Source organism: Pseudophryne corroboree, chromosome 6 (genome assembly GCF_028390025.1).
Source record: "Pseudophryne corroboree isolate aPseCor3 chromosome 6, aPseCor3.hap2, whole genome shotgun sequence".
Classification (NCBI taxonomy): Eukaryota; Metazoa; Chordata; class Amphibia; order Anura; family Myobatrachidae; genus Pseudophryne; species Pseudophryne corroboree.
The window spans coordinates 79,754,063-79,781,737 of NC_086449.1; the positions used below are offsets into that span (position 1 = coordinate 79,754,063).

The 27,675-nt window shown below is 47.8% G+C and overlaps 1 protein-coding gene across 7 annotated transcripts in view; it reads left to right on the forward strand.

The window, feature by feature from the left end:
- The window catches only part of DOCK6 (dedicator of cytokinesis 6), a 164,264-nt gene that overhangs the window by 80,471 nt on the left and 56,118 nt on the right, over positions 1 to 27,675 (forward strand). For 4 of the 7 annotated variants that reach the window (XM_063931275.1, XM_063931274.1, XM_063931276.1 and 1 more), the window contains exons 20-30: positions 516 to 747; positions 1,398 to 1,562; positions 3,383 to 3,561; positions 10,148 to 10,252; positions 11,419 to 11,502; positions 12,532 to 12,627; positions 14,957 to 15,097; positions 15,478 to 15,591; positions 16,235 to 16,405; positions 20,213 to 20,352; positions 20,485 to 20,654. In XM_063931275.1, the coding sequence (XP_063787345.1) occupies positions 516 to 747; positions 1,398 to 1,562; positions 3,383 to 3,561; positions 10,148 to 10,252; positions 11,419 to 11,502; positions 12,532 to 12,627; positions 14,957 to 15,097; positions 15,478 to 15,591; positions 16,235 to 16,405; positions 20,213 to 20,352; positions 20,485 to 20,654 (1,597 nt within the window). The remainder of the gene's footprint in view (positions 1 to 515; positions 748 to 1,397; positions 1,563 to 3,382; positions 3,562 to 10,147; positions 10,253 to 11,418; positions 11,503 to 12,531; positions 12,628 to 14,956; positions 15,098 to 15,477; positions 15,592 to 16,234; positions 16,406 to 20,212; positions 20,353 to 20,484; positions 20,655 to 27,675) is intronic. The other 3 variants (XM_063931280.1, XM_063931279.1, XM_063931278.1) reach the window with 2 other exon arrangements.

Below are 27,675 nucleotides of genomic sequence, written 5' to 3' on the forward strand. Positions count from 1 at the left end.
AACTGATAGCAGGAACCTCACTGACTCACACTGGATCTTGTAACTGATAATCCGGATTTTACTGACACATGGGGGGCCCTGCAAGTGATAGCAGGGATTTTACTGTCACAGGGGAACCCACAAGTGATGGAAGGAATTTTACAGACACGTAGGTCTAAGACGAGTGATGGCAGGGAATTTACTGAAACTCAGCACACCTTGTACTTGTATCTGTGATGTCACTGAATCCATAATTGGTTTTGACATTTAAATGTGGGTTCTCACTGAGACATAATAGACCTCAAGATTTTACTGACACATAACGGACATTGTAACTGTCATTAGGGATTTTATGGAGACTGACAGTAAGTAAACGTGGGATATAATGGAGACACAGTGGACATGCTAATCCATAGCAGAAATATCACTTACTAGTGGCAGATGATTGAGATGGTAGTGAGGGATGGGGAATTTGAGCTTTGGTAGTTGGGAGTTTGTGAGGCACACAAGGATCACCTCTCTCCCTCTCTTTGCAGGACCCCAACCTGGACAAATTCTTTACCGTGGTGCAGGTGTTGGAGGAGCAGAGTTTCCCGTTCCGGCTGAAGGACGTCATCATAACAGAAAGTAATGTGGAGTCAGAGCTGAAGAGCAGTATGGGGAACCTTCGTCTTGCTGCGTTGGGACCTGCGGTGAGCTTCTGTCACCAGCTTCTGGACAAACTGATACTGCTTATCGTCCGGCCTCCGGTTATTGGGGGACAGATAGGTCAGTGCTGGCCCTGATATCCTTTCCAGCTTCTGTTCTCATTTCCTTATCTCCTTACTCTTCTCTATCCCCGTCATTTTCCTCTCCTTACCTGACTTTGGGGGTCATTCCGAGTTGATCGCTCACTGACGATTTTCACAGCGCAGCAAGCAGGTAAAAAAAACCCTGAAAAACTGTGCATGCGTATGCACCGCAATGCGCAGGCGAATCGTACGGGCACAAGGAGGAATGGTGCTGGGCGATGGATTTAGCAAAAATTCCATTCGCACAGCCGAACGCAAGGTGATTGACAGGAAGAAAGCGTTTATGGGTGTCAACTGACCGTTTTCTGGGAGTGTTTGGGAAAACGAAGGCGTGTCCAGGCGTTTGCAGGGAGGGTGTCTGACGTCACTTCCGGCACCAAAAAGATTGAAGTGATCGCAAGGGCAGAGAAAGTCCAGAGCTACTCTGAAACTGCACAAAATGTTTTTGCTGTGCTCGGCTGCAAAGGCGTTCGCACACTTGCAAAGCGAAAATACACTCCCCCGTGGGCGGCGACTATGCGCGTTTGCACGGCTGCTAAAAGTAGCTAGCTAGCGAGCGAACAACTCAGAATGATACATTGTCCTCCGCCCATAGTTTACCTTGTTGCTGTTCCCCTGTACTTGCAGTCAACTTGGGCCGGGCAGCCTTTGAGGTAGTGGCTCTGCTGGTAAGCCAAATCCATCGCACCCTAGAGGGATCTCAGGATCAACACGGCAGGAACGGACTACTGGCATCGTATCTACACTATGCCTTCCACCTACCCAGTGACATGCCAGCCCAGCTGAACAGCTGTAAGTACCATTGTCACATTTCTCTATGTGAAGAACATATTACACTGTATTACACCTAAATTATTAGATGCATTTTTTAAATAAAAATATAATTTTGTATAATTGGTGTTTCCCTATTTTCAGAAACACTTGTGTAGTAGAGAATTGTTTACTGTTGAGACCAGGTCACTGCGGTGGAACATCAGGGCCTAGTTTCCTAACACATCACGAAGGTGTCAGATTTGCTCTAAGCTGCAGCAACTAATCAGAAATGAGCTTTTATCAGTATAGTTAGCAAGTCCAGCTCGTGTACCAGTATGGATGTTGCAATGGTTAGCATTACTGCCTCACAGCATTGAGGTCATGGGTTCGATTCCCACCATGGCCCTAACTGTGTGGAGTTTGTATATTCTCCCCGTACTTGCGTGGGTTCCTCCGAGTTCTCTGATTTTCCTCCCACAATCCAAAAATATACTGGTAGGTTAATTGGCTTCCAACAAAAATTAACCCTAATGTGAATGTGTCTGTGTGTATATGTGATAGGGAATATAGATAGTAAGCTCCACTGGGGTAAGGACTGATGTGAATAGCTGAATATTCTCTGTAAAGCGCTGCGGAATATGTGTGCGCTATATAAATAACTGGTAATAAATAAATAATAAATGTACCAATTGCAGCTGTTTTACATTCATCCACAGTTTCTAGCCATTAGCCACATGTTTAAATAGACCATGATTGCAATGCTGCTACCAACAGACTGAAGACCATATTGCAACCCTGTAATATACAAAGCAAAAAAACAAAACAAAAACGGAATTATTTTTTACTGTATATATTTTAAAAATTATTGTTAAATCCACACGAAGTAAGTGGATGAAAACACAATAAGCAATGCTAACCGTATGGTGCTCTTAGTACAGCACCATAACCCCATAGCTGACATCTTCCCATGTTGCAGGATCCATTTTGTAAATCTATGTTAGTAGAAGGACATGTTGCCGCTGTTCACTGCTGTACCAGAGGGACTTCAGTCCAAGAAGCCTGATGTCTGCTCATTGCTTGAGCAGAGTCATGAGGCCATAGCTATGTCACTGACTGCCTCGTAAGGTTCTCCAGAGAAGGATGACAGTGTCACTGAAAGGTACCTCTTAGGTGTAGTGCCACCTCTGAGAGATGACAGAGAGGATCAAACGGGTAAATGAATGGCCGAAATGTGAAGCTAAGCTGAGGGAACATTGTCCTTCATGTGTCAGGTCCTGTCATAAGCGTTGAGGGAATTTCGGGTCCAATATATTTACATGCTGATCCGTTCTTATTGGGAAATCAAAGAGAGGATCAATAAGATTGCTTTTGAAATTTCCATTTGATGATATTGTGGTCACCGCCTTCTGAGAGATGAGCTCCCCCAGTGCTTTGATCATTAGTTTGGTCCCCTGCTTTGGTATTTATGCTCCTGGAGTTGTGATAATTAGATGGTATCATCGTGGCTTGGAGGCAGGCGCTGGAGGAGGATGAAGTTTCTCCTGGAGGGGGCATGTCTTATATTTACTGTTCCCATTTTCACAATTGGAAGACATGAGATTATTTTAGGCAACATCTTGAAAAGAAATCACATTGGGATGTATGTAACTCTTATACAGAAACCTGCCTGCTTTCACTGCTGTATAGGTCCCTGTGATGAAACCTGGAAAGTAAATGGGTCTGTTTTTTTTTTCTTATTTTTTAAATTGTGCTGTCTCTCTTATGCATTGTGTTTTTCTGTCTGTTTCATTGTATATTCTCAGTATGGTAATGACTTCCGACATTCTCTTCACTTTTCTCTTTTTTGTCTGTTATCACAGCTCTTGCCCATCCTTCGGCCTCCACCACTGTCCACTCTGCTACACTTTCTCGGGCCACAGGACGACCAAGCAGTCTTAACTTGGCACGTTGCAGGAGTATTAGTAACAGTAACCCTGATCTGACCAGCTCTCCAGGCACCACCGATGATGAGGAGGTTCAGAAGATCATGGGAGGCAAGGTACAAGTTGCGTCATCATTAATGGTGCTATGGGGTTTAGGTTGTGAAGACTCCTGGAAGTTGCGGTGCTGCTTGCACAATGGATGTTTTTCCCATTTGTTATATTGGATCTTTCCTTATATTCCCTCCAGCTTTACTCCAGTAATTTCACTTTGTTCCATCCTATTTCCCTCATCTTTGTCCCGGTATTTAGATCCTCTCCTCCCCAGTATATTCTTCTCTGCTCAACGTCCCTTTTCTCTTTTTCCCTGGAGTTCTGTTCACTGGGTATCTTCCCCTCAACAATGTTCTCTTTACTAGGTATGTTTTCTCACCTGCTGTCTTTCTTACCAGTATTCCCTTTTCTGGATCTTTGTTATCTTTTCACCTGCTATCTATCTTCCTTCATTCTCCTTAATGTGTGTGTTTTCTCTTCTCACCTGCTGCCTTTCTTCCCAACATTCTTCCTATTGTTATGTTTTCTGATCTGATGTCTTTTCTTCCCGGCATTTTATTTACTTATTGTTTTCTCTTCTCACTTGCTGTCTTCCTTCCCAACATTTTCTTTGCTGGGTATGTTTTCTCTTCTCACTTGCTAGCTTTCTTCCCACCATTTCTCTATCGTCCTAGTGGATGCTGGGGTTCCTGAAAGGACCATGGGAATAGCGGCTCCGCAGGAGACAGGGCACAAAAAGTAAAGCTTTTCCAGATCAGGTGGTGTGCACTGGCTCCTCCCCCTATGACCCTCCTCCAGACTCCAGTTAGATTTTTGTGCCCGGCCGAGAAGGGTGCAATCTAGGTGGCTCTCCTAAAGAGCTGCTTAGAAAAAGTTTAGCTTAGGTTTTTTATTTTACAGTGAGTCCTGCTGGCAACAGGATCACTGCAACGAGGGACTGAGGGGAGAAGAAGTGAACTCACCTGCGTGCAGGATGGATTGGCTTCTTGGCTACTGGACATCAGCTCCAGAGGGACGATCACAGGTACAGCCTGGATGGTCACCGGAGCCGCGCCGCCGGCCCCCTTGCAGATGCTGAAGTCAGAAGAGGTCCAGAATCGGCGGCTGAAGACTCCTGCAGTCTTCTAAAGGTAGCGCACAGCACTGCAGCTGTGCGCCATTTTCCTCTCAGCACACTTCACACGCAGTCACTGAGGGTGCAGGGCGCTGGGGGGGGCGCTCTGGGAGGCAAATGTAACCTATATAAAGGCTAAAAATACCTCACATATAGCCCCCAGAGGCTATATGGAGATATTTAACCCCTGCCTGGATTCACTAAATAGCGGGAGACGAGCCCGCCGGAAAAGGGGCGGGGCCTATCTCCTCAGCACACGGCGCCATTTCCTCTCACAGCTCCGCTGGTCAGGACGGCTCCCAGGTCTCTCCCCTGCACTGCACTACAGAAACAGGGTAAAACAGAGAGGGGGGGCAAATTTATGGCGATATTTTGATATATATAAAGCAGCTATAAGGGAGCACTTATTATAAGGCTATCCCTGTTATATATAGCGCTTTTGGTGTGTGCTGGCAAACTCTCCCTCTGTCTCCCCAAAGGGCTAGTGGGTCCTGTCTTCGTTAGGAGCATTCCCTGTGTGTCTGCTGTGTGTCGGTACGTGTGTGTCGACATGTATGAGGACGATATTGGTGTGGAGGCGGAGCAATTGCCAAATATGAGGATGTCACCCCCTAGGGAGTCGACACCAGAATGGATGCCTTTATTTATGGAACTACGGGATAGTGTCAACACGCTAAAGCAGTCGTTTGACGACATGAGACGGCCGGACAATCAATTAGTGCCTGTCCAGGCGACTCAAACACCGTCAGGGGCTGTGAAACGCCCTTTGCCTCAGTCGGTCGACACAGACCCAGACGCAGGCACTGACTCCAGTGGTGACGGTGACGAATCAACCGTATTTTCCAGTAGGGCCACACGTTATATGATTTTGGCAATGAAGGAGGCGTTACATTTAGCTGATACTACAGGTACCACTAAACAGGGTATTATGTGGGGTGTGAAAAAACTACCTATAGTTTTTCCTGAATCAGAAGAATTAAATGACGTGTGTAATGAAGCGTGGGTTGCCCCTGATAAAAAGCTGATCATTTCAAAGAAATTATTGGCATTATACCCTTTCCCGCCAGAGGTTAGGGAGCGCTGGGAAACACCTCCTAGGGTGGACAAGGCGCTAACACGCTTATCTAAACAAGTGGCGTTACCCTCTCCTGAGACGGCCGCACTTAAAGATCCATCAGATAGGAGGATGGAAAATATCCAAAAAAGTATATACACACATGCAGGTGTTATACTACGACCAGCTATAGCGACTGCCTGGATGTGCAGTGCTGGGGTAGTTTGGTCAGAGTCCCTGATTGAAAATATTGATACCCTGGACAGGGACAATATTTTACTGTCGTTAGAACAAATAAAGGATGCATTTCTTTATATGCGTGATGCACAGAGGGATATCTGCACACTGGCATCACGGGTAAGTGCTATGTCCATTTCGGCCAGAAGAGCTTTATGGACGCGACAGTGGACAGGCGATGCGGATTCTAAACGACATATGGAAGTTTTGCCGTATAAAGGGGAGGAGTTATTTGGAGTCGGTCTATCAGATTTGGTGGCCACGGCTACAGCCGGGAAATCCACCTTTCTACCTCAAGTCACTCCCCAACAGAAAAAGGCACCGACTTTTCAACCGCAGCCCTTTCGTTCCTTTAAAAATAAGAGAGCAAAGGGCTATTCATATCTGCCACGAGGCAGAGGTCGAGGGAAGAGACAGCAACAGGCAGCTCCTTCCCAGGAACAGAAGCCTTCCCCGGCTTCTACAAAAGCCTCAGCATGACGCTGGGACTTCTCAAGCGGACTCGGGGACGGTGGGTGGTCGTCTCAAAAATTACAGCGCGCAGTGGGCTCACTCGCAGGTAGATCCCTGGATCCTGCAGATAATATCTCAGGGGTACAGGTTGGAATTAGAGACAGATCCACCTCGCCGTTTCCTGAAGTCTGCTTTACCAACGTCCCCCTCCGAAAGGGAGACGGTTTTGGAAGCCATTCACAAGCTGTACTCTCAGCAGGTGATAGTCAAGGTACCTCTTCTACAACAAGGGAAGGGGTATTATTCCACTCTTTTTGTGGTACCGAAGCCGGATGGCTCGGTAAGGCCTATTCTAAATCTGAAGTCCTTGAACCTGTACATAAAGAAGTTCAAGTTCAAGATGGAGTCACTCAGAGCAGTGATAGCGAACCTGGAAGAGGGGGACTTTATGGTATCCTTGGACATCAAGGATGCGTATCTCCACGTTCCAATTTACCCCTCACACCAGGGGTACCTCAGGTTCGTTGTACAAAACTGTCACTATCAGTTTCAGACGCTGCCGTTCGGATTGTCCACGGCACCTCGGGTCTTTACAAAGGTAATGGCCGAGATGATGATTCTTCTTCGAAGAAAAGGCATATTAATTATCCCATACTTGGACGATCTCCTAATAAGGGCAAGGTCCAGAGAACAGCTAGAGATGGGATTAGCACTGTCGCAAGAAGTGCTAAAACAGCACGGGTGGATTCTGAATATTCCAAAATCCCAGTTAATGCCGACAACTCGTCTGCTGTTCCTAGGGATGATTCTGGACACGGTTCAGAAAAAGGTTTTTCTCCCGCAGGAAAAAGCCAAGGAGTTATCCGAGCTTGTCAGGAACCTCCTAAAACCAGGAAAGGTGTCTGTACATCAATGCACAAGAGTCCTGGGGAAAATGGTGGCTTCTTACGAAGCAATTCCATTCGGCAGATTCCACGCAAGAATTTTCCAAAGGGATCTGTTGGACAAATGGTCAGGGTCGCATCTTCAGATGCACCTGCGGATAACCCTGTCTCCAAGGACAAGGGTGTCTCTTCTGTGGTGGTTGCAGAGTGCTCATCTATTGGAGGGCCGCAGATTCGGCATACAGGATTGGATCCTGGTGACCACGGACGCCAGCCTGAGAGGCTGGGGAGCAGTCACACAAGGAAGAAACTTCCAGGGAGTATGGACGAGCCTGGAAACGTCTCTTCACATAAACATTCTGGAACTAAGAGCAATATACTATGCTCTAAGCCAGGCAGAACCTCTGCTTCAGGGAAAACCGGTGTTGATCCAGTCGGACAACATCACGGCAGTCGCCCATGTGAACAGACAGGGCGGCACAAGAAGCAGGAGTGCAATGGCAGAAGCTGCAAGGATTCTTCGCTGGGCAGAGAATCATGTGATAGCACTGTCAGCAGTGTTCATCCCGGGAGTGGACAACTGGGAAGCAGACTTCCTCAGCAGACACGATCTTCACCCGGGAGAGTGGGGACTTCATCCAGAAGTCTTCCACTTGCTGGTAACCCGTTGGGAAAGAGATCCGCAGGCAATAGCTGTGGACGCGCTGGTAACGCCTTGGGTGTACCAGTCGGTGTATGTGTTTCCTCCTCTGCCTCTCATACCAAAAGTATTGAGAATTATACGGCAAAGAGGCGTAAGGACGATACTAGTGGTTCCGGATTGGCCAAGAAGGACTTGGTACCCGGAACTTCAAGAGATGATCACGGAAGATCCGTGGCCTCTACCTCTAAGGAGGGACTTGCTTCAGCAGGGTCCCTGTCTGTTTCAAGACTTACCGCGGCTGCGTTTGACGGCATGGCGGTTGAACGCCAGATCCTAAAGGAAAAAGGCATGCCGGAAGAAGTCATTCCTACTTTGATTAAAGCAAGGAAGGAAGTAACCGTGCAACATTATCACCGAATTTGGCGAAAATATGTTGCGTGGTGCGAAGATCGGAGTGCTCCGACGGAGGAATTTCAACTGGGTCGATTCCTACATTTCCTGCAATCAGGATTGTCTATGGGTCTCAAATTGGGATCTATTAAGGTTCAAATTTCGGCCCTGTCGATTTTCTTTCAAAAAGAATTGGCTTCAGTCCCTGAAGTCCAGACCTTTGTTAAGGGAGTGCTACATATACAGCCTCCTGTGGTGCCTCCAGTGGCACCGTGGGATCTCAATGTGGTTTTGGACTTTCTAAAATCTCATTGGTTTGAACCACTAAAGAAGGTGGATTTGAAATATCTCACATGGAAAGTGACCATGCTTCTAGCCCTGGCTTCGGCCAGGAGAGTGTCAGAACTGGCAGCTTTATCTTACAAAAGCCCATATCTGATTTTCCATTCGGACAGGGCAGAACTGCGGACTCGTCCGCATTTTCTCCCTAAGGTGGTGTCAGCATTTCATCTGAACCAGCCTATTGTAGTGCCTGCGGCTACAAGTGACTTGGAGGACTCCAAGTTACTGGACGTTGTCAGAGCATTAAAAATATATATTGCAAGGACAGCTGGAGTCAGAAAATCTGACTCGTTGTTTATATTGTATGCACCCAACAAGATGGGTGCTCCTGCGTCTAAGCAGACGATTGCTCGTTGGATCTGTAGCACAATCCAACTTGCACATTCTGTGGCAGGCCTGCCACAGCCTAAATCTGTAAAGGCCCACTCCACAAGGAAGGTGGGCTCATCTTGGGCGGCTGCCCGAGGGGTCTCGGCATTACAACTTTGCCGAGCAGCTACGTGGTCAGGGGAGAACACGTTTGTAAAATTTTACAAATTTGATACTCTGGCTAAGGAGGACCTGGAGTTCTCTCATTCGGTGCTGCAGAGTCATCCGCACTCTCCCGCCCGTTTGGGAGCTTTGGTATAATCCCCATGGTCCTTTCAGGAACCCCAGCATCCACTAGGACGATAGAGAAAATAAGATTTTACTTACCGATAAATCTATTTCTCGGAGTCCGTAGTGGATGCTGGGCGCCCATCCCAAGTGCGGATTATCTGCAATAATTGTACATAGTTATTGTTAACTAATTCGGGTTATTGTTGAAGGAAGCCATCTTTCAGAGGCTCCGCTGTTATCATACTGTTAACTGGGTTTAGATCACAAGTTGTACGGTGTGATTGGTGTGGCTGGTATGAGTCTTACCCGGGATTCAAAATCCTCCCTTATTGTGTACGCTCGTCCGGGCACAGTACCTAACTGGAGTCTGGAGGAGGGTCATAGGGGGAGGAGCCAGTGCACACCACCTGATCTGGAAAAGCTTTACTTTTTGTGCCCTGTCTCCTGCGGAGCCGCTATTCCCATGGTCCTTTCAGGAACCCCAGCATCCACTACGGACTCCGAGAAATAGATTTATCGGTAAGTAAAATCTTATTTTTCTTTACTGGGTATGTTTTCTTTTCTCACTTTCTGTCATTCGTCCCTGCATTCGTTTACTGACCTGCTTTCTTTCTTCCTAGTAGTCTCTTTACTGGGTATATTTTCTCTTCTCACTTGCTGTCTTTCTTTCCAACATTCTCTTTACTGGATTTGTTTTCTCTTCTCACCTACTATCTTCCTTGCATTTTACTTAATGGGTATGTTTTTTCTCTTCGCACCTTCCCTTTCCTCCACCCTGACAGTCTTTTTACTGGATATATTTTATCCCTTATTTTGTTTTTCCCGGGGGCATTAACTTGGTACAATTTCTTCATCCATCCTCTTCAACCTTCTCCTGGGCATTTTCTATAATGGTATGTTTTCTCTCCTCTCCTTGGCGTTCTCTCTCTTGCAGGGCATCGATCGCTCTCACTCTTGGGTGAACTCTGCTTATTGTCCTGGGGGTCCAAAATCTGTGCAACGCCGGACCCAGCCCAATTCCAACACTGAGCTCCGACAGGTGGCACTTCTGGTTATACTTATTATGCATGTGCCAACCTCTCTGTGCATGACCCCTGCATCCATTTCACCAGTAGCTCTGTAATCCTCCGTAACTTAGTGTAACATCTCCCGTCTCTTGTGGTAGATTTGCTAATGTCTGTGCCGCGTCACAAAACCTATTTCTCTTTAACCTGACCATCTCTGCGGTCATCAGTATTTCGAGCTGGATAGCCGAGGAAAGGAGGGGCAAAACTTCTGGCCATTGTCATAAAACTGGTACCTCTCAGTATCCCGTATACATAATATGCCATGTGCTGATTATGCCGAAACCTCAATTGTAGTATCATACGTCACATATAGATACTTGCTGCTGATAACTCAAGCCAATATAACCTTTCTGTAGCACGGTTAGGGGGCTATGTATCAAACCATTAAGAGAGATAGAAAGTGGAGAAGTTGCCAATAGCAACCAGATTGTAGATATCATGTATGTGGTACATTTTATAAAATGATGGCTATAATCTGGTTGCTATGGTCAACATCTCTCCTAGTCCTCTCGGTATGGTTTGAAAAATTTCCCCCTTGGTGTCTGTTAATCAGGTATTTAGAATAATCCCCGGCTGCACGGAACCGCTAATTGTTAGGAGGAAAGAGGGTGGTGCCCTCTTTCCTCCTGCCCACGCAATGGCATCCAGGCCGGTTTGGGCTGGTTTAGTTTCTGTGACAGTTACTTACAGAATAGAATTTCATACGCTCATATGTAATATTTGTATGTGACCGTATCTTAAGTGAAATTATTTTTCTCATTTAATTTTGTTGTGGGTAAAATCCCTGGGGGGTCGTTTATAAAGTGTGTGATGAAAAGGAAGTGTTCCAATCGCATTCTAGCTGTTTTTCATGTACATTGTAGAAAAGGAAAGCAAACATCTCATTGGCTGCTCGCGGTGGCAATTCCTTTTCTTCACATTTACGGGTGGGACAAGGGTGTGTAGATTCAGATCATTACTAGAGATGGTGCGTTACATTTCTTCCAGTGTGCATGTAACACAATTATCATTTATCCATGTAATCTTTCTTTTCCTCCACCGTACAGTGATGTCTCTTTAACCCCTCATTGTCTCTCCACTCTCTTTTCCTGTCACCTTTCCATCCCCATTTTCTTGCAATCTTTTAACTCCTTCATAGAACAATGAGCGAAGTCCAAACCGCATATCCAGCTACATGGAGGGCGACGTCTCCTCCGCCCAGCCTCGCCCCACCGCCAAAAAGGTACATTGTGTGGACTGACACAGGGCACTTTGTGGGGTTATCTATGGAGAACCAGCCCAGGGCCCCAGCAGTACAGAAAGATGTCTAATAACTTGTAAATGGCACCTTCCTCCATCTAGTCAGTGCACATTATATTAAATCCTGTTTTATATTAAAGGTCAGTTAGTGCTAGAATTGCTGTGCTCTAGCTTTAGGATGTGTGCGTCATTCATCCATTCACCTGCTTCTTATCCACATTCTGTTCAGTATGAACACTAACATCTAGAACCTTAAGCATGGCACTTTTATTTTCACTGATTTTCACTGTGTTCTGGAATGTTTTCAAGTGAAACATGTGGGGAATTAAGGGTTTATATTGTGACAGGAGATATACGCAGTTTGTCCCTCCCACCACAGGGTGACACAGACAGGGAGGAGCTATGTGACATGGGGTCTGTCCCTCCCACCACAGGGTGACACAGACAGGAGGGAGCCATGTGACATGGGGTCTGTCCCTCCCACCACAGGGTAACACAGACAGAAGGGAACTATGTGACATGGAATCTTTCCGTTCCGCCGCAAGGTGACACAAACAGAAGGGTTTTATGTGACATGGGGTCTTTACCTACTACCACAGAGTAACACAGACAGGAGGGAGCTATGTGACATGGGGTCTTTACCTCCTACCACAGAGTAACACAGACAGGAGGGAGCTATGTGACATGGGGTCTTTACCTCCTACCACAGAGTAACACAGACAGGAGGGAGGGGGCTATGTGACGTGGACCCCGTCCCTCCCGCCACATGGTGAGGAGGGTGCTATATGACATGGGATCTGTCCCTCCCACCACAGGGTGACACAGACAGAAGAGAGTTTGTATGTACTATGCATAGCTAAATACTGGTGTGCAGACTTCACCATTAGTAAACAATGTAATTGTCATGTTATATGCACCTGGGCACCTGCACTTTGCTCCTCACTGGGACATTGTAATGTGGGTGACTCCGTGGGGTGCACAGCATGAATGTGACTGTTTTTATTCTGCGTAGCTATTGCACGAGGAGCTGGCCTTGCAGTGGGTAGTTAGCGGCAGTCCTGTACGTGAAGCAGCTCTGAGCCAGGCCTGGTTCTTCTTCCAGCTGATGGTAAGTGTCCGATGGAGTCACACAGACTGAAGGGACTAGATAAGGCATCTGCTAGAGTCTGTAAATCTGGACTGGATGAGGGATGTGGTAGGGTCGATATGTAATCTGGACTGGATAAGGGATGTGCTGTAGTCGGTGTGGAATTGGGACTAGATGAGGGATGTGCTAGAGTCGGTGTGGAATCTGGACTGGATGAGGGATATGCTAGAGTCTGTGTGGAATCTGGACTGGATGAGGGATGTGCTAGAGTTTGTATGTAATCTGGACTGGATGAGGGATGTGCTAGAGTTGGTTTGTAATCTGGACTGGATGAGGGATGTGCTAGAGTCTGTGTGGAATCTGGACTGGATGAGGGATGTGCTAGAGTTGATGTGTAATCTGGACTGGATGAGGGATGTGCTAGATTTGGTGTGGAATCTGGACTGGATTAGAGTTGGTGTGGAATCTGGACTGGATGAGGGACGTGCTAGAGTCTGTAGAATCTGAACTGGATGAGGGATGTGCTAGATTTGGTGTGGAATTTGGACTGGATTAGAGTTGGTGTGTAATCTGGACTGGATGAGGGATGTGCTAGAGTCTGTGTAATCTGGACTGGATGAGGGACGTGCTAGAGTCTGTAGAATCTGGACTGGATGAGGGATATGCTAGAGTTGGTGTGTAATCTGGACTGGATTAGAGTCTGTGTGGAATCTGGACTGGATTAGAGTTGGTGTGTAATCTGTACTGGATGAGGGACGTGCTAGAGTCTGTAGAATCTGGACTGGATGAGGGATATGCTAGAGTTGGTGTGTAATCTGGACTGGATGAGTGATGTGCTGGAGTCTGTAGAATCTGGACTGGATGAGGGATGTGCTAGAGTTGGTGTGTAATCTGGACTGGATGAGGGATGTGCTAGAGTCTGTTTGGAATCTGGACTGGATGAGGGATGTGCTAGAGTTGGTGTGTAATCTGGACTGGATGAGGGATGTGCTAGAGTCGGTGTGGAATCTGGACTGGATGAGGGATGTGCTAGATTTGGTGTGTAATCTGGACTGGATTAGAGTCTGTGTGGAATCTGGACTGGATGAGGGACGTGCTAGAGTCTGTAGAATCTGGACTGGATGAGGGATGTGCTAGAGTCTGTAGAATCTGGACTAGATGAGGGATATGATAGAGTTGTTGTGCAATCTGGACTGGATGAGGGACGTGCCAGAGTCTGTAGAATCTGGACTGGATGAGGGATGTGCTAGAGTCGGTGTGGAATCTGGACTGGATGAGGGATGTGCTAGATTTGGTGTGTAATCTGGACTGGATGAGGGACGTGCTAGAGTCTGTAGAATCTGGACTGGATGAGGGATGTGCTAGAGTCTGTAGAATCTGGACTAGATGAGGGATATGATAGAGTTGGTGTGTAATCTGGACTGGATTAGAGTTGTTGTGCAATCTGGACTGGATGAGGGACGTGCCAGAGTCTGTAGAATCTGGACTGGATGAGGGATGTGCTAGATTTGGTGTTTAATCTGGACTGGATTAGAGTCTTTGTGGAATCTGGACTGGATTAGAGTTGGTGTGTAATCTGGACTGGATGAGGGATGTGCTAGAGTCTGTGTGTAATCTGGACTGGATGAGGGATGTGCTAGAGTTGGTGTGTAATCTGGACTGGATTAGAGTGTGTGGAATCTGGACTGGATTAGAGTTGGTGTGTAATCTGGACTGGATTAGAGTCTGTAGAATCTGGACTGGATGAGGGATATGCTAGAGTTGGTGTGTAATCTGGACTGGATGAGTGATGTGCTGGAGTCTGTAGAATCTGGCCTGGATGAGGGATGTGCTAGAGTTGGTGTGTAATCTGGACTGGATGAGGGATGTGCTAGAGTCTGTGTGGAATCTGGACTGGATGAGGGATGTGCTAGAGTCGGTGTGGAATCTGGACTGGATGAGGGATGTGCTAGAGTCGGTGTGGAATCTGGACTGGATGAGGGATGTGCTAGATTTGGTGTGTAATCTGGACTGGATTAGAGTCTGTGTGTAATCTGGACTGGATGAGGGATGTGCTAGAGTCTGTAGAGTCTGGACTTTGATGAGGGATGTGCTAGATTCGGTGTGTAATCTGGACTGGATGAGGGATGTGCTAGATTCGGTGTGTAATCTGGACTGGATGAGGGATGTGCTAGATTCGGTGTGTAATCTGTACTGGATTAGAGTCTGTGTAATCTGGACTAGTTGAGGGATGTGCTAGAGTCGGTGTGGAATCTGGAGATGAGCCTACAGTTGTTTATGCACATTTATTTTCACTCTCATTCTCCCTTATCTGAGTCTCCTCCTCGCTGTGCGCGGTTTCTGGTTACAGACAAAGAGCATGGCTCTGCACCTTCATAACTCCGAGAGACTGGACGCTCCCCGTAAGCAGCGATTCCCAGAGAGATTCGTGGATGACATATCTGCGCTTGTGTGCAACATCTGCGCAGAGATCACCAGCCGGTATCTCAAGGTACGATAGTGCACGCTCGGTGTATGGTCAGGTGGGCGTACCGTAATCCTCTCTCCTTTTTCCCATTTCTTACATGTAAGCAAGGAAAGATGGCAGCTCACCCAGTGATCATTGTTTCCTATGGGTAGAATTGTGTATAGTGCATATGTCTGTCACAGGAAGGCAGGTGACCTGATGGGCACTTTTGCTGCACTGCGGCCTCTCCATAAAACAGAGTGACGGGCAGACCGAATTATCTTACCCTTGTGTACACAAGCCCCAATTCCTCTTCGTTGTTTTTACTTTTCCTCATCTCAGCATGATTCCTTGTCTTCAGTGTCTGTTGGTTTAATGTCTTCGTCTTCCCGTCACATACTTATTGTCCCGTCTCTTATATTTAGGACGCCGATCTGGCCGAACGCCTCAACAGCAGTCTGGCCTTTTTCTTCAACGATCTCTTGGCCCTGATGGATCGTGGTTTCATTTTCAATCTCATCCGGTCGTACTACAAACAGGTAAAAAAAAAAAATGCCCTCGGCCATTTAGGGTTTAAGCAGCCTGGCTTCCTGCATCACTGTTATCACTGAATGGGATAGATGGGCAGACGATGATTATATCTGTTCTTGTATGAGGTTATTCTCTGATTGCGCTAATGTAGCACCATGTGTGGGCACGTCTGACAGCGACCTGCCACTCCGTGAGGTCACAGACCTGAATCGTTGCTGATCCCATCACCTCCATTTTATTCCTGTATCAGCATGGTCACTGAAGGGTGTTCCTTTTCTGGGAGATAATGTCTTAATTTCTGACCAACTCGTACTACTGTAGGGATGGTGGTCTCCATTCTGCTAGTGGTACTGTATGTGCAACAGGCACTTAGAGGAAACCTTCCGAGTCCCATTCATCTGTCTCATGGGGTGGTGGACGGAATACTAATATATAGTGGATGCCAGGTTTAATTGTCATATCAAGGGCAAGTGGTTTCCTCAAGAGTCCATTTGTCCAGATAGTAGTTCCTTATATAAGTCCTCAGGAAACTGTACCCAGGGCATCACGTGACCTAGGTAGGTGTTTATCACTGGCATCCGTGGCCTTGACAGTGTAGTCAGATGTTGAGAACCTGGATTCATCTTATGACATATAATTCCTGTTTTACAGATCAACAGTAAATTGCCGAAGGCGCAGAACCCCAACGTGCTGATCTCGCTGCGCATGGATCTGCTGCGCATTGTCTGCTCGCATGAGCACTACATCTCCTTAAACCTCCCCTGCAGCCGTCTGTCACCACCCAACTCTCCCTCACCTTCCATCTCTTCCACCACCTCACAGGTACTGTGACCAGTGTTACCACAACGACGCCGGTGGCATCCATTTATTTCTGAACTGAGCCATTATTTTGGAGATAACCACCTTTCACATTACAGAGGCCTTGAGGCAGGATGGCTCTACAGCCTAGCGCTTCACCAAGAGCTTGTGAGTTTACAAGGGCTGTGACTGAATTCATAGGCTGCATTCTCCTATGTCCCAAAAATGTCTGCCTCCATTCTGCACAGCCCTCACAGGTTAGGCCTACTGTAGTGCACCAGACAGCACACAATGATATAGGGGGCCTGCACCACATGTTCCTCACAGCTCAGGCCTACTGTAGGGGTGTAGTATGTTTCCCCGGCGCTTGGGATCCCGGCGCCCAGCATACCTGCGCCGGGATCCTGACCGCCGGAATGCCGGCAGCGAGATGAGCGCAAAAGAGCCCCTTGCGGGCTCGCTGCGCTCACCACACTGCGGACACGGTGGTGCGCTAAACGCTATTTATTCTCCCTCCAGGGGTGTCGTGGATACCCCAAGAGGGAGAATACTTGTCGGTATACCGGCGGTCGGGATTCCGGCGTTGGTATGGTGAGTGCCGGGATCTCGACAGCCGGTATATCAAGTGCCACCCCTACTGTAGTGCACCATACAGCACACAATGATAAAAATATATATCCCCAGCGCAAACTAGAGCGAATAAAAACAATATCACAATAAAAGTATTTCTTTTTGTTTATTGGTTTTTTTTAATAAAAAGTATGAAAAAACTTTTATCTAGTCTTTACGTTCCTAAATAGGTTTTGGCTTGAATAAAAATATATTTATAAAGTGTACAAGAAAAGTACTGTGCCTATTACTGGTAAACATACAGACAAATGACATACAACATAAAAACATATACAGAGATGATGCCCGAATTGGGTATATATGAAGGCTTTGTTCCTGACTGTTTGTATCCAAATAGAAGGTATAGCACCTGTGATGGAAGGTTAGGTGACTTATATACAGGGAGTGCACAATTTGCGGCTTACTCCCTCTGGTTCCAACTTCACTTCTATAATATGGTTGCTAATATTTTATGCAGCCAAAAGAAAATCGGGATAAGTCAATCATTATTAGCTCTGAGTCCATAAGTTCAGAAAACAGGCTCCCCAGATGTTACTGTCCCATGCAGGTATAAATAACGGAATTATATAGATTGATTACCTCCGGTAATGTTCTGTGCTGCAGGTCTTCCAAATGGGTCACCTGATGTCCTTTGCTCCCACTGACGGGTGAATCCGGAGTCCGCCGGCGGATATCCCGTCACGCCGTACTCAGCGCTGAACGGCAGTGTGCGGGATCGATTCGATCTGGGATCAACGCGTTTCGCCTTACCAACAAGGCTTCTTCAGGATTGCAGATGGATCCATCCGTATCTCGCACGTCTATTTAAGCTAGTTTGTAGCGTGGTGACGTCATCATGCGTCCGTTATGATGTGCGTTCCACAGCCGTAATTACTTCCTGGTTGTGCGTTCCAGTATTGGTTCTCTTGTATTTCATCCATATTTATAGATATAGAGTTACATAAGTTATCCATGGAGTCTGCTTTTCTGGTTTCAAAGCCCTCATAATCTCCCTTTCGTATTTCCATTTTATATATTCATGGAAATACGAAAGGGAGATTATGAGGGCTTTGAAACCAGAAAAGCAGACTCCATGGATAACTTATGTAACTCTATATCTATAAATATGGATGAAATACAAGAGAACCAATACTGGAACGCACAACCAGGAAGTAATTACGGCTGTGGAACGCACATCATAACAGACGCATGATGACGTCACCACGCTACAAACTAGCTTAAATAGACGTGCGAGATACGGATGGATCCATCTGCAATCCTGAAGAAGCCTTGTTGGTAAGGCGAAACGCGTTGATCCCAGATCGAATCGATCCCGCACACTGCCGTTCAGCGCTGAGTACGGCGTGACGGGATATCCGCCGGCGGACTCCGGATTCACCCGTCAGTGGGAGCAAAGGACATCAGGTGACCCATTTGGAAGACCTGCAGCACAGAACATTACCGGAGGTAATCAATCTATATAATTCCGTTATTTATACCTGCATGGGACAGTAACATCTGGGGAGCCTGTTTTCTGAACTTATGGACTCAGAGCTAATAATGATTGACTTATCCCGATTTTCTTTTGGCTGCATAAAATATTAGCAACCATATTATAGAAGTGAAGTTGGAACCAGAGGGAGTAAGCCGCAAATTGTGCACCCCCTGTATATAAGTCACCTAACCTTCCATCACAGGTGCTATACCTTCTATTTGGATACAAACAGTCAGGAACAAAGCCTTCATATATACCCAATTCGGGCATCATCTCAGTATATGTTTTTATGTTGTATGTCATTTGTCTGTATGTTTACCGGTAATAGGCACAGTACTTTTCTTGTACACTTTATAAATATATTTTTATTCAAGCCAAAACCTATTTAGGAACGTAAAGACTAGATAAAAGTTTTTTCATACTTTTTATTAAAAAAAAACAATAAACAAAAATAAATACTTTTATTGTGATATTGTTTTTATTCGCTCTAGTTTGCGCTGGGGATATATATTTTTGTACCTTGTGTTAATAGAGTGGGATTAGGTAGTGATTCCACATCTCCCTACAGCAGCATTTTAGATATAGTGAATCATAGTTCTCTCCATTAGCGCTGTGCCACACCCCTCTATTTCTTCGTTTAGCACACAATGATATAGGGAGCCTGCACCACATGCTTCCTCAAAGCTCAGGCCTACTGTAGTGTACCAGACACCACACAGTGATATAGGGAGCCGGCAACACATGCTTCCTCACAGCTCAGGTCTACTGTAGTGCACCAGACAGCACACAATGAAATAGGGGGCCTTTCACCACATGCTTCCTCACAGCTCAGGCCTACTGTAGTGCACCAAGCAGCACACAATGAAATAGGGGGCCTGCACCACATGCTTTTTCACAGATCAGGCCTACTGTAGTGCACCAGACACCACACAATGATATAGGGAGCCGCCACCACATGCTTCCTCACAGCTCAGGCCTACTGTAGTGCACAAGACACTGCACAATGATATACTGTAGGGAGCCGGCACCACATGCTTCCTCACAGCTCAGGCCTACTGTAGTGCACAAGACACTGTACAATGATATACTGTAGGGAGCCGGCACCACATGCTTCCTCACAGCTCAGGTCTACTGTAGTGCACAAGACACTGTACAATGATATACTGTAGGAAGCCGGCACCACATGCTTCCTCACAGCTCAGGTCTACTGTAGTGCACAAGACACTGTACAATGATATACTGTAGGAAGCCGGCACCACATGCTTCCTCACAGCTCAGGTCTGCTGTAGTGCACAAGACACCACACAATGATATAGGGAGTCAGCACCACATTTTATGTGTAATCTTGAGATCTATTAGAACTTTAACAGTGAAAGCTGCAGGAATTATAATTTATTATAAATTCATTAAATGGATTCTTTTGGCATGCATGGGACAGTTTGGATGACGTTACTGGAGACCTGTTGGCTTTTATCAGTATATGGATTTAGTTACAGGGGAGAAAGCTGTCTTACTAGGAAGTGCTTGAGGCTGTATGATGTGTGACAGCTGGCATTCCTATTGCATTATACTGTAGTAATCAGTGATAGTGGTCAGTGTTACCATGCACTTATGGATTCCCGATCTGCTATGGATGTAGCAGAAGTGTTATGGTCAGGTGACAGAAACATGAGGTAAGCGATTGGGCCGTCCAGCAATGGCTTCCCCTCTCTCTCTCTTTTCCTCAGAGCTCTGTTTTCTCCAGTCCAGCCCAGGACAAGACGGTCACTAATATGTTTGAGCTATCGGTGCCATTCAGACAGCAGCATTTCCTCTCCGGCCTCATCCTGACGGAGCTCGCCTTAATACTGGAGCCCGATGTTGAAGGGTGAGATCAGTATACTCTCTTCTCATTTTGTGCACAGTCCTCCATTCTCCTCTCCCATTGTCCACTCATTACGTCACCCAGTGCCCTCATGCTCCTCTCCATGATGTGCCGTCTTCCCCTCTCCCCCCACAGTGTGTTTTTCCTCCAGAAGAAAGCGATCAGCACTCTCCACAACCTCCTCTGCAGCCATGACACCGACCCTCGCTACTCCGAGCCTGCCATCATGCAGAGCATTTCCCGCCTCTATCTTCCTCTGGTTGGCATCGTTATGGAAACTCTGCCCCAGCTGTACGACTTCACGGGTAAATATCCATCTAACGCGGCTGATAAGCTGTGATTTAGCAACAAGGCTGCCAAACCAGTGACAGGCGGAGTGTAGCAACAGTTCCCCACACTCACCCTCCGGTTGCTCTGCCAAAATTTAAAGGCGGATATAAAATATATATTATATATATATATATATATAATATATATTTTTTTTCAATGCACTCATTAGTTCTATACGTATTGTTTAGTGCCCATCAGTATTATGGCTCTGTCAGCACATGTCTGGCCGATTAGCATCTACTAAGCAACTTGGATTCTGTCCACGGACTCTTTTTTTTTTTTGCCGTGAATCTGATTGGAGGATGTGTCCTGACTCCCAATCTGCCGATGTTCATGGAGTTGGGGGTATATATACTAGGTGAGGGTTTACAGAAGTGGAGATGTTGCCCATAGCAACCAATCAGATCTAGCTTTTATCTTGTAGAAGGTGCTAGATAACTGTTAAGTAGAATCTGGTTGGTTGCTATGGGCAACATCTCAACACTTGTAACCCGCTTTTTAGTAACTATAGTAATGGCATTTGCATAACGTCTCTGGGTCCATCTCTGTATCGGCCATGTTTCCAGTGTGCACTATTCGGTATTGTTACTTGAACTAATTGCAGAACATTGGTTTAGTTCTGTGTAATGAAGACCCTGATCGTGAAACTCAACTACATTTGATTTTGAGTGTTTACAGAGTACGGAGCCATATTAGACGCAGTCTGTAGCATGGACTCACCCACTGGTCATGAGACCATTGCTTCAGGTCTGTTGTGTGTCTGCATTGAGCTGAGGACTGGTAAAGCCATACAGCGGCTGCCTGGACATCTGCTGAGAATGAGCCATGGCTCCGTCATGCGCCTCCCATAACACAAGTGTGTCTAAATCTCCGGAGGAGCGCACTGGTTTCCATAGCAACATGGCAACATTTGTGGGAGTTGTGAGGACACATTTCCTGCATGGTACGGAATAAGCGCTGGTGCGATTAGTTTTGCCAAAACAAAATGTTCTTTCTTTCGCTAAAAAGATAATTTTTTGTAAGAAGGAACAACAAAGGTAACATGGTCCTATAGCACCAGATCATTTATGTCAAGCGAAGGACCAAGCAAACCAGAGCAAAAGTGTAATGGCCATCCAGTGTCCCCCAGGGGGTTTTGATAAAAGTATCAATTTAGGGGACAATGGAAATATTTACAGTTCTTATACTAAAGGTAAGCATGCAGATTGGAGCTGAGGATGTAGTCCAGATTAACTCCAAGATCATTTTGATAATTTTTAGGCACACGTATGAAATCTGGTGCATAGGTGCTATAAGGTTCTGTAACCCATAGCGACCAATCAGATTGGCAAAGTCTGATACAGTTTTAGTTTCTGTGCATCTGAAGGAGAACTCCACCCTTTGTGCAGGCAGATTTGTTTTTTTTATTTCTTCCTTTGATAAACAGTAACAATGGATTGAAGAGAGACTTTAGAGTGGAAGGGTCAATTTTCTGTACATCAGTGCAGCACCATGGGATAGCTGTAGCATCAGTGCAGTGCCATGGGATAGCTGTAGCGTCAGTGCAGTGCCATGGGATAGCTGTAGCATCAGTGCAGTGCCATGGGATAGCTGTAGCGTCAGTGCAGCCTCATGGGATAGCTGTAGCGTCAGTGCAGCGCCATGGGATAGCTGTAGCGTTAGTGCGGCACCATGGGATATCTGTAGCTTCAGTGCAGCGCCATGGGATAGCTGTAGCGTCAGTGCAGCGCCATGGGATAGCTGTAGCGTCAGTGCAGCGCCATAGGATAGCTGTAGCGTCAGTGCAGCATCATGGGATAGCTGTAGCGTCAGTGCAGTGCCATAGGATAGCTGTAGCGTCAGTGCAGCATCATGGGATAGCTGTAGCGTCAGTGCAGAGCCATGGGATAGCTGTAGCGTCAGTGCAGAGCCATGGGATAGCTGTAGCGTCAGTGCAGCATCATGGGATATCTGTAGCTTCAGTGCAGCGCCATGGGATAGCTGTAGCGTCAGTGCAGCGCCATGGGATAGCTGTAGCGTCAGTGCAGTGCCATGGGATAGCTGTAGCGTCAGTGCAGCGCCATGGGATAGCTGTAGCGTCAGTGCAGAGCCATGGGATAGCTGTAGCGTCAGTGCAGCGCCATGGGATAGCTGTAGCATCGGTGCAGCGCCAAAGGATAGCTGTAGCGTCAGTGCAGTGCCATGGGATAGCTATAGCTTTAGTGCAGCGCCATGGGATATCTGTAGCATCAGTGCAGAGCCATGGGATAGCTGTAGCTTCAGTGCAGTACCATGGGATAGCTGTAGCTTCAGTGCAGTACCATGGGATAGCTGTAGCATCAGTGCAGTGCCATGGGATAGCTTTAGTGCAGCGCCATGGGATATCTGTAGCATCAGTGCAGAGCCATGGGATAGCTGTAGCTTCAGTGCAGCGCCATGGGATAGCTGTAGCATCAGTGCAGTGCCATGGGATAGCTATAGCTTTAGTGCAGCGCCATGGGATATCTGTAGCATCAGTGCAGAGCCATGGGATAGCTGTAGCTTCAGTGCAGCGCCATGGGATAGCTGTAGCATCAGTGCAACGCCATAGGATAGCTGTAGCGTCAGTGCAGCATCATGGGATAGCTGTAGCGTCAGTGCGGTGCCATGGGATAGCTGTAGCTTCAGTGCGGCACCATTAGATAGCTGTAGCTTCAGTGCAGCACCATGGGATAGCTGTAGCGTCAGTGCAGCGCCATGGGATAGCTGTAGCGTCAGTGCAGCGCCATGGGATAGCTGTAGCATCAGTGCGGCACCATGGGATAGGTGTAGCTTCAGTGCAGCGCCATAGGATAGCTGTAGCTTCAGTGCGGCGCCATGGGATATCTGTAGCTTCAGTGCAGCACCATGGGATATCTGTAGCTTCAGTGCGGCGCCATGGGATAGCTGTTGCGTCAGTGCGGCACCATGGGATATCTGTAGCTTCAGTGCAGCACCATGGGATAGCTGTAGCATCAGTGCAGCGCCATGGGATAGCTGTAGCTTTAGTGCAGCGCCATGGGATATCTGTAGCATCAGTGCAGCGCCATGGGATAGCTGTAGCGTCAGTGCAACGCCATAGGATAGCTGTAGCGTCAGTGCAGCATCATGGGATAGCTGTAGCGTCAGTGCGGTGCCATGGGATAGCTGTAGCTTCAGTGCAGCGCCATGGGATAGCTGTAGCTTCAGTGCAGCGCCATGGGATAGCTGTGGCGTCAGTGCAGCATCATGGGATAGCTGTAGCATCGGTGCAACGCCATGGGATAGCTGTAGCTTCAGTGCAGCGCCATGGGATAGCTGTAGCATCAGTGCAGTGCCATGGGATAGCTATAGCTTTAGTGCAGCGCCATGGGATATCTGTAGCATCAGTGCAGAGCCATGGGATAGCTGTAGCTTCAGTGCAGCGCCATGGGATAGCTGTAGCATCAGTGCAACGCCATAGGATAGCTGTAGCGTCAGTGCAGCATCATGGGATAGCTGTAGCGTCAGTGCGGTGCCATGGGATAGCTGTAGCTTCAGTGCGGCACCATTAGATAGCTGTAGCTTCAGTGCAGCACCATGGGATAGCTGTAGCGTCAGTGCAGCGCCATGGGATAGCTGTAGCGTCAGTGCAGCGCCATGGGATAGCTGTAGCATCAGTGCGGCACCATGGGATAGGTGTAGCTTCAGTGCAGCGCCATAGGATAGCTGTAGCTTCAGTGCGGCGCCATGGGATATCTGTAGCTTCAGTGCAGCACCATGGGATATCTGTAGCTTCAGTGCGGCGCCATGGGATAGCTGTAGCGTCAGTGCGGCACCATGGGATATCTGTAGCTTCAGTGCAGCACCATGGGATAGCTGTAGCATCAGTGCAGCGCCATGGGATAGCTGTAGCTTTAGTGCAGCGCCATGGGATATCTGTAGCATCAGTGCAGCGCCATGGGATAGCTGTAGCGTCAGTGCAACGCCATAGGATAGCTGTAGCGTCAGTGCAGCATCATGGGATAGCTGTAGCGTCAGTGCGGTGCCATGGGATAGCTGTAGCTTCAGTGCAGCGCCATGGGATAGCTGTAGCTTCAGTGCAGCGCCATGGGATAGCTGTGGCGTCAGTGCAGCATCATGGGATAGCTGTAGCATCGGTGCAACGCCATGGGATATCTGTAGCTTCAGTGCAGCGCCATGGGATAGCTGTAGATTCAGTGCAGCGCCATGGGATAGCTGTAGCGTCAGTGCAGCGCCATAGGATAGCTGTAGCGTCAGTGCAGCGCCATAGGATAGCTGTAGCGTCAGTGCGGCACCATGGGATATCTGTAGCGTCAGTGCGGCACCATGGGATATCTGTAGCTTCAGTGCAGCACCATGGGATAGCTGTTGCATCAGTGCAGAGCCATGGGATAGCTGTAGCTTCAGTGCAGCACCATGGGATAGCTGTAGCGTCAGTGCAACGCCATAGGATAGCTGTAGCGTCAGTGCGGTGCCATGGGATAGCTGTAGCTTCAGTGCTGCGCCCTGGGATAGCTGTAGCGTCAGCGTGGCGCCGTGGGATAGCTGTAGCGTCAGTGCGGCACCATGGGATAGCTGTAGCGTCAGTGCGGCACCATGGGATAGCTGTAGCGTCAGTGCGGCACCATGGGATAGCTGTAGCTTCAGTGCAGCACCATGGGATAGCTATAGCGTCAGTGCAGCGCCATGGGATAGCTGTAGCGTCAGTGCAGCGCCATGGGATAGCTGTAGCTTCAGTGCAGCGCCATGGGATAGCTGTAGCGTCAGTGCAGCGCCATAGGATGGCTGTAGCGTCAGTGCAGAATCATGGGATAGCTGTAGCGTCAGTGCGGTGCCAAGGGATAGCTGTAGCGTCAGTGCGGTGCCATGGGATAGCTGTAGCGTCAGCGCAGCGCCATGGGATAGCTGTAGTGTCAGTGCTGCACCATGGGATAGCTGTAGCGTCAGTGCGGCACCATGGGATAGCTGTAGCTTCAGTGCAGCACCATGGGATAGCTGTAGCGTCAGTGCGGCGCCATGGGATAGCTGTAGCGTCAGTGTGGCGCCATGGGATAGCTGTAGCGTCAGTGTGGCGCCATGGGATAGCAGTAGCGTCAGTGCAGCGCCATGGGATAGCTGTAGCTTCAGTGCAGCACCATGGAATAGCTGTAGCTTCAGTGCAGACACTGGCAACATACACTTTGCTATTTCTTTTTCATCCACTAGGGGTCACTGGCGTACTCTTGGGATATGGACGGCTTTAGCAGAACAAGGGCACTGAATATTTAAATTTAGTAACTCTCCTCCCCTCCATATTCCCAGAGTACCTCAGTGTTTTTTCTGTGCTCACAGTAGAACAAGCACGAGTGCTAGCTCTGCAGCACTTATACTTATTTTATTTTTTATTTTATTTTTCTAAAACTTTATTTCACATCCCTTCCCCCCTTACCAAAAGGCGTGGGTCCGGGATAGTGGAAGCTGCTACAAGCAGCTGCTGGCGTGTCGGTCCTCACTACAGAGCACCCTCACAGCCAAGAGCAGAACAACCTGCAGGAAGGCTGGACGGAGCTTACAGAAGAAGCCCCGTCATAGCCCCTCACCACAGGCGTCCAGGTATGTTGGGGGACGGGGCGGTCCGCTCACGCTACCGCCCCGCTGTGTGGGGAACACTTTACTTTATGTGCGCCGCCCGCCGCTTACAGTGCTAGACACCGCCGCTGTTTAGTGTTATACGCGCCCGCCAGAGCCGCTCAGACCCGCCGCTCAGAGCCCCGTACGCCGGCCGCACTTCCGCCCACTCCATACCGCCGCTCCACGGCTCTATAGAGTGCGCTCTCCGCCTCCCTGTACCCACTCCCCGGCTCCCTGTACCCGCTCCCCGCAAAGAGACAGCGGTACACGGAGCACAGGGGGAGGGGGGGAGAAGTCTTCTCAGGCAGCGCAGTTGCACGGGGGGGGGAAAGGGGGAGAAGTGTATGATGCCCATAGCAGCAGCAGCAGAAAAGGCTGCATGGGTTGTAAGAATAGCGTGGGCTATTAAGCCTTTATTAACAGGGTTTGTTATTAACAGGATATTTCCAGGTTATATATGTCTTTACACGCTTTTATAACCTGCTCTGTGATTATAACTGTAAGCATGGCATGGGGGCCATTTTAACCATGCTTCCTGTTTCTTCCGGTTTGTGATTCCAGAACGTTCCTGTCCTACAACACTACTCCACCGGATGGCGCAGGGGTGTTAGTGGGAATTTTGGATCAGGTTTCATATAGTACTGGCCACGTGCACTGCACTTCGGCCATATATATATATATATATATATATATATATATATATATATATATATATAGACACACCTTAGTAACAATTTTACTGAGTCGTGCAAGTTGTCTGTCTTTGTATATTGTATTGTCTGTCTGCATAATCAGTAAGGCACCAGCAAAAACAAAAAAGCAGTTTCACTGTAATGTCTGTAAGAGTGTGTTACCGGATGGATCTACCACATGTACAGTATGTTTTGTGAATTCAGCTACAAATACAATTTCCGCTCCGGTTTCAAAGCCGGTTTCATCCCCGGACCCTCCATGGGCAATGCTAGCAGATGTAATGGCTGGGTTGCAATCAGAATTGGCCGCCGCTCGACACGAGCGGGAAGCGGCAAGATCTGAGTCTCGGGTGAGACCGCCAGAACTACCGGAGGGGTCTCAGCCTTGCCAAAGGTCCAAGTCCACTTTGGGTAGAAGGGATAAATTTAATTTCTCTAACGTCCTAGTGGATGCTGGGGACTCCATAAGGACCATGGGGATAGACGGGCTCCGCAGGAGACATGGGCACTTTAAGAAAGAATTTAGGTTCTGGTGTGCTCTGGCTCCTCCCTCTATGCCCCTCCTCTAGACCTCAGTTTGATACTGTGCCCAGACGAGCTGGGTGCTTTTCAGTGAGCTCTCCTGAGTTTGCTGAGAGAAAGTATTTTTGTTAGGTTTTTTATTTTCAGGGAGCTCTGCTGGCAACAGACTCCCTGCATCATGGGACAGAGGGTA